The following is a 7,500-nucleotide window of genomic DNA, read 5'->3' as shown; positions in this document are numbered from 1 at the left end:
GTGTAAGTGACTGACTGGGTGGGTGGGTAGGTGGGTGAGTGAGTGAGTGGGTAATTGAATGAGTGAGTGAGTGAGTGTTTGGGTGAGTAAGTGAGTGAGTGAGTGAGTGAGTGGGTGGGTGGGTGGGTGGGTGGGTGGGTGGGTGGGTGAGTGAGTGAGCGAGTGAGTGAATGAGTATGTGAGTGAGTGAGTGTTTGGGTGAGTAAGTGAGTGAGTGAGTGAGTGAGTGAGTGAGCGAGTGAGTGAATGAGTGAGTGAGTGGTTGAAAGAGTGAGAGAGTAGAGAGAGAGAGAGAGAGAGAAAGATAAAGAGAGAGAAAGAGAGAGAGAGAGAGAAATTTAGTGAATGAGTGGGCGTAGGTATAGGTGTAGGTGTAGGTATACGTATAGGTATAGATATGGGTGTAGGTATCAATTTATTTCCCAAATTATATATTTCGTGTGTATACATGTATGTCTCCCGGCTCACATACAGTTATTTAATGGGTTAATATTCAACCGTCGAGCTGGAGAGAGAGAGAGAGAGAGTGGCCTTTAATGGTGAGTAATTATGAGTTTTATATTTTTTATATTAACATATTATTTCTTTCTGTAATAATTACCTGCTGTATATAGGTACGGAGGAGGGGAGATGAGGAGAAGGAGAAGGAGGAGGGGAAGGAGGAGGAGGAGGAGGAGGAGAATGGAGGAGGAGGAGGAGGAGGAGGACGAGTAATAATTACCTGGTGTATATAGATACGTATCTGATAAGAGGGGAAACACACACACACACACACACACATAAACACACACACACACACACACACACACACACACACACACACACACACACACACACACACACACACACACACACACACACACACACACACACACACACACACACACACACACACACACACATATATATATATATATATAAATATATATATATATATATATATATATATATATATACATACATATACATATACGTAGGTATATATATATATATAGGAATATATATATATAAATATATATATATATATATACATATATATATATATCCACACACACACACATATACCTATTTGATAAACAAAGAGGCCAAGCCTGCTCCCTGCGACGTCGACGCCGCCGCAGTGAAAAGGGGAGTCAAACGAGGTCGCCGCCACCCACCTGTGCGTCCTGTGTAGAGCGTCCTGAGGGACACGAACTCCGGGGGCGTGCGAGGGGCGTCCTCCCCGTCCCCCGGCAGGAGAGCGACGATGGTGACGGTGGGCGCGGTGATCGTCTTGTTGAGCACGGCGTTGTGGGCGGTGCAGGTGTACTCGCCCTCCGCCCACGCGCCCACGTTCAGGATGAGGAGGTCCCCGTGGGGCGTCACCCGGTAGGCTGGGATGATGGAAGGAGGAAGAGGAGGAATTCGAATAAATTCGTGGATATGGGAGAAAATGGATAAAAGATAAATATAATGAAATAATAACTATGAAGAATATTTTTTCAATAAATGCGAGAGAAAAAAATACATAAATAAAACCTAATGACTTACTTAATAAATAAGAATTAAATACTTGAGGACACTACCCTTTATCTACCCTAACACGGCAAGTCTTGCAACTTGCATTGCAACACGATTAAGTCATGATACCCGGTCGTTCCTCCCCCTCATTTGCATACCCATAAATCAAAATAAAGTGCTCCCTTCGTAGAATCTAATCACCCGAATCTGTCTCTCGAACAACCTATACTTTTCTCACGCCCGCCCGCCAGAAGACGCCGCCCAATGCCGCCATACCTTCGGGGGCGGCGGCGGTGTCCACTTCGCGCCCATCCTTGAAGAAAGTGAGACGGGCGTCGGGCACAGACTGGGGGCTCCCACACTCCACCCTCGCCGCGCCGCCCTCCCTCACGCCCACCTCCACGCGGGGCGGAGAAACGCCCGCGGGGAAGTCCTCCAGCAGCGCCGCCTCCAGACGTCCCGGCAGCGAGGTGAGAGCGATGGCGCCGAACCACGCCACGCACTGCGATACCGAGGGGGGAGAAGAAGAAGGGGGAGTTAGAAGGGGTTGTGTCTTTCTTTTTTTCTCTGAATGTTTGGCTTTGTCTCTTTTCTCATTCTCTCTCTCTCTCGCTCTCTCTCTCTCTCTCTCTCTCTCTCTCTCTCTCTCTCTCTCTCTCTCTCTCTCTCTCTCTCTCTCTCTCTCTCTCTCTCTCTCTCTCTCTCTCTCTCTCTCTCTCTCTCTCTCTCTCTCTTTCTCTTTCTCTCTGCAATTGCTGCTATATTTCTTTCTGTCTCTCCATATGTATGTCTCTAAATATTTCTTTCTCTCTTTTCTCTATCTCCCTCTCTCCTTCTCTGTCTCTACTTCTGTGTCTCTATGTCTCTTTCTTTATGCCTCACTCAGTCTCTGTATTTCTCTCTCCTTCTCTATCTCTCTACTTTTATCCGTATATGTGTCTGTCCCTGTCTCACTCCCTCCTTTGTGTTTCTATCGCTATATCATTATTCGTGTTTATTTCTGTCTCTGTATCTCAGTATTCCTGTATCTCTCCCTCTCTATCTCTATCTCTGTATCTGCATCTGTCTCTTCTCCCTTTCTCTTTCCTTCCCTCCCTGCCTCTAGCTCTTATTAAATATCTGCATCCCCCTCTCCCTCTTTTTCTCATTCTCACTCTCACTCTCACTCTCTCTCTTGCTTGCTTGCTCTCTCTCTCTCTCTCTCTCTCTCTCTCTCTCTCTCTCTCTCTCTCTCTCTCTCTCTCTCTCTCTCTCTCTCTCTCTCTCTCTCTCTCTCTCTCTTCTCTCTCTTACTCTCTCTCTTACTCTCTCTCTCTCTTTGTCTCTCTCTCCTCTCTCTCTCTCTCTCTCTCTATATATATATATATATATATATATAATATAATATATATATATATATATATATATATAGATATATATATTCATATATTTATATATATATATATATATATATATATATATATATATATATATATATATATATATATATATATATATATATATATATGTGTGTGTAGATGTGCCTCTTGTCTATACCCATCTATATGTCTCCCTTCGTTTCTGTTTCTGTCTATCTCTCTAATTCTCTATCTGCCTGTCTGTTCATCTGTCCCTCTCTGTTATCCTTGCTGTATCATTATTAATATCATTAACAGCATCATCATTGCATAATTTAACACCATTAATATCAATTCATAGTTCTTGCTAAATTACTAAGAACAAGTAAATATATAAATGCAAAGCACAGATAAGTAATCAGCAGATAGGTAATATACTTTATAGTTAAAGGAAAAAAATGTTTGATAAGTAATCATATTTCTGTACATTATAGAAGGTTAGAATTTAAGATAGGAATTATCAAATACCATATCCTTTAGTCAGTAAAATATTGAATATGTAAATCATAACTATAATGATGTAATCAATATCAATAAAGTATTTCAAAAGGCAAAAGGTCATAGAAAACCCCACAAAAAGAAATTAATTAAACGAATAAAAATAAAACATTATAGAAAAAAAAACTACCAGCAACTCACCTGATAGAGTCCCAGCTGATGTCGAAAGTGACCCTCGCGACCCAGCGTGATAACCAGCTGACTCCCTCTCTTCGTCTGCAGCACCGTAAACGGAGGAGGTTCGCTCGCACCACCACCTCCACCCCCACCCCCACCCCCACCTCCACCACTTCCTCCAGTACCTCCACCACCACCAGTACCTCCTCCTCCACCACCACCACCAGTACCTCCTCCTCCACCTCCGTCACTAGGTTCCTCCGACGGTGACGAAGGAGGTTCAAGGAGGAAGTGGTGGTTGTACTGCCACGAGATCTTCTCCGCCGTGACGTTGGTGGCACAGGGCATCCTTATCTGCGTCCCTGGCACCGCTATCACCTCGCGCTCGGGCCATTCCGTGAAGTCGATGCCGAACTCTGAGGGCGAGGGGGAGAGGCGTGAGTGAGAAGGGGGAGAGGCGTGAGTGAGAGGGGGGTGGAGGGGTGAGTAAGAGGGGGATGGAGGGGTGAATGAGAGGGGGGTGGAGGGGTGAGTGAGAAGGGGGTGGAGGGGTGAGTAAGAGGGGGAAGAGGCGTGAGTGAGAGGGGGATGGAGGGGTGAGTGAGAGGGGGATGGAGGGGTGAGTGAGAGGGGGATGGGGGTGAGTAAGAGGGGCGAGTATGAGGGAAAAAGAGGGGTTAATGAGAGGGGGATGGAGTGGTGAGTAAAAGGGGAAAAGAGGCGTGAGTGAGAGAGGGAAAGAGGGGTGAGTGAGAGGTGGATGGAGTGGTGAATAAGAGGGGAAAAGAGGCGTGAGTAAATGATGGAAAGAGGGGTGAGTGAGAGGGGGATGGAGTGGTGAATAAGAGGGGAAAAGAGGCGTGAGTAAATGATGGAAAGAGGGGTGAGTGAGAGGGGGATGGAGTGGTGAGTAAGTGGGGAAAAGAGGGGTGAATGAAAGGGGGATGGAGTGGTGAGTAAGACGAAAAAAGAGTGGTAAGTAAGAGGAGGAAAGAAGGGTGAGTGAGAGGGGAAAGAGTGGTGAGTGATAAGGGAAAAGAGGCGTGAGTGGGAGAGGAAAGAGGGGTGAATGAGAGGAGGAAAGAGGGATGAGTGAGAGGGGGAAAGAGAGGTGAGTGAGTGAGATGAAAGGGGTTGGAAAGAATGATGAAGAGTGCAAGAGTGAATAAAATGAGATTAATGAATAAAAAAAAAAACGGTAAGCAAGAAAGGAAACGGATGAGAGCTGAGCAAAAAAAAGGGTGTGATGAGTATACTTAATGGCAGATGAGATTCATAAATAAAGAGATGACCAAGAGAGAGAGAAAGACAAAAATTATATAATTTGAGGAATACAACGGTATTCGGTAAGTGGTAATCATATATTATGGTATGGGCGTTTAGTGTTTCAATAAGTGGTAATGACAGATTGTAATTGGGAATGGGTGTAAAGAGTATCTGGAATTCATGTATGTATGTGTCCTCGGGATGTGGCTGCATAATTTGCATAATTTTCTTCATCTTATTAATACATGTGATTTCATCTTCAATTTAGATATCTATGTGGCATTCTGTTTGCGAATGGCTCTCTCTTTCTTTCTTTCTTTCTCTCTCTCTCTCTCTCTCTCTCTCTCTCTCTCTCTCTCTCTCTCTCTCTCTCTCTCTCTCTCTCTCTCTCTCTCTCTCTCTCTGTCTCTGTCTCTGTCTCTGTCTCTGTCACTGTCACTGTCACTGTCACTGTCACTGTCACTGTCACTGTCACTGTCACTGTCTCTGTCTCTGTCTCTGTCTCTGTCTCTGTCTCTGCCCCTGCCCCTGCCCCTGTCCCTGCTCCTGTCCCTGCCCTGTCTCTGTCACTGTCTCTGTCACTGTCCCTGCCCCTGCCCCTGCCCCTGCCCCTGCCCCTGCCCCTGCCCCTGCCCCTGCTCCTGATCCTGTCCCTTCCCCTGCCCTGTCTCTGTCTCTGTCACTGTCACTGTCACTGTCTCTGTCCCTGCCCCTGCTCTTGCTCCTGTCCCTGCCCCTGCCCTGTCTCTGTTTCTGTCACTGTCACTGTCTCTGCCCCTGCCCCTGCCCCTGCCCCTGCTCCTGCCCCTGCCCCTGCTCCTGTCCCTGCCCCTGCCCCTGTCCTTGCCCTTGTCCCCGCCCCGTCCCTGTCCCTGTCCCTGTGCCTGTCCCTGTCTCCTCTCTCCCTTTCCTACTCTCTCCTTCTCCCCCCCCCTCCCTCCCTCCCTCACTCCCTCCCTCCCTCACCCCCTCTTCCCCTAACACTCCCTCCCTCCCTCCCTCCCTCCTTCACCCCCCTCTCTTTCTTCCTTTCTTTCATCTTCCTCTCTTTCTCCCTCCCCCCCTCTCCCCCTATCCCTCTCTCCCTCCCTCTCTCCAACCTAACCAACCCACATCAGCCACGATTAAGAAACCTTGTTCTACCAAGAGCAACATCGCTCCTACCGAGCTATAACCGGTCTGTCTTTTGCATACGTTATAATCTACGGAGACACACACACATAGAACGAGATTCAGACATACGAGCGTACGAGCCCCGAGCTGGGTCGGAGGCTCGTTCGTTACGCCGCTGAATTATCGGCGCTGAGTGAATGAGGTCTTGATTGCTTGGAGATCCCGGTGAGATTTACGATCGCTGTTTACGATCGCTGTTTACGATCGCCTTTTTAATGCGTGGCTGGGCGTCGTGTTCGTTTTTTTTTTTTTTTTTTTTTTTTTTTTTTTTTTTTTTTTTTTTTTTTTTTTTTTTTTTTTGGCGATCGTCTATTTACGAGTCGGTGGCTTCCAGTGAGCTATTATTTACGGATACTTACGGATGCTTACGGATATGTTTAAAGATGTGCATGGGCTCTCCATGTTCATGCTGAATTATACTTATTTTCTGTCGTTTTTTTTTTTTTCTTGTTTCTTCTTTTCTTTTTTTTTTGTCTTTGTCTTACTCTTCCCCCGTCTGTTTTTATGAATTTCTTTCTTATTTTCCTGCTACCTTCTTCTTTTCATTTTTCTCTACCTTTCTCACTTTTCTCTTCTCTCAACGCCTCTCTCTCTCTCTCTCTCTCTCTCTCTCTCTCTCTCTCTCTCTCTCTCTCTCTCTCTCTCTCTCTCTCCCTCTCTCCCTCTCTCTCCCTCTCCCTCTCCCCTCCTCTCCCTCTCCCTCTCCCTCTCCCTCCTCTCCCTCTCCCTCTCTCTCCCCTCTCCCTCTCTCCCTCTCCCTCTCTCTCTCTCTCTCTCTCTCTCTCTCTCTCTCTCTCTCTCTCTCTCTCTCTCTCTCTCTCTCTCTCTCCCTCTCTCTCTCTCTCTCCCTCTCCCCCTCCCCCTCCCCCTCCCCCTCCCTCTCCCTCTCCCTCTCCCTCTCCCTCTCCCTCTCCCTCTCCCTCTCTCCCTCTCCCTCTCTCCCTCTCTCTCTCTCTCTCTCTCTCCCTTTCTATCCCTCCCCCCCTCCCTCTCACCCGTACGTACGCACGCACGCACGCAGACTGCAAATATACGCATAAGAATATGAATAAATATGTTTCTAGTTAAGGAGGCACTTCATCACCGGAGAATGGCAGTGTATGTCTGCCTGCCTCCCTGTTGCCCCTTTTTCTGTCTGTCTACTTCTCCGCCTGTTACCTGGCTTTCTGTTTATCTGTCTGTCTGTCTGTCTGTCTGTCTGTCTGTCTGTCTGTCTGCGTGCTTGCCTTCCTGCCTTTCTTTCTTTCTTCCTCTCTTCCTTCCTGCCTGTCTGTCTTTTACTTCCCTTTCTCCCTGCCTACCCGTCTGCCTGCCTGCCTGCCTGCTTGTTTACCTACCTGCTTACCTGCCTGCCTGCCTGCCTGCCTGCCTGCCTGCCTGCCTGCCTGCCTGCCTGCCTGCCTGCCTGCCTGCCTGCCTGCCTGCCTGCCTGCCTGCCTGCCTGCCTGCCTGCCTGCCTGCCTGCCTGCCTGCCCGTCATCCAGCCTGCATGCCTATCAACATACATACCCTACCATCTCCCTATTCTTACCCGCCAGCCTGCCTGTTT

The 7,500-nt window shown here is 47.6% G+C and overlaps 1 protein-coding gene across 1 annotated transcript in view; it reads right to left on the bottom strand.

Moving 5' to 3' along the window:
- LOC122246824 (interference hedgehog) overlaps positions 1-7,500 on the bottom strand; it is a 59,560-nt gene that overhangs the window by 12,570 nt on the left and 39,490 nt on the right. The window contains exons 3-5 of the mRNA XM_043005586.2: positions 3,537-3,928; positions 1,777-2,002; positions 1,158-1,373 (exon numbers count right to left, since the gene is read on the bottom strand). Coding sequence (XP_042861520.2) covers positions 1,158-1,373; positions 1,777-2,002; positions 3,537-3,928 — 834 coding nt within the window. The remainder of the gene's footprint in view (positions 1-1,157; positions 1,374-1,776; positions 2,003-3,536; positions 3,929-7,500) is intronic.

This window comes from Penaeus japonicus, unplaced genomic scaffold, assembly GCF_977035675.1.
Source record: "Penaeus japonicus unplaced genomic scaffold, GWHDUDI00000001_assembly GWHDUDI00000024, whole genome shotgun sequence".
Taxonomy (NCBI): domain Eukaryota; kingdom Metazoa; phylum Arthropoda; class Malacostraca; order Decapoda; family Penaeidae; genus Penaeus; species Penaeus japonicus.
This window is presented reverse-complemented; position numbering and strand designations above follow the sequence as displayed.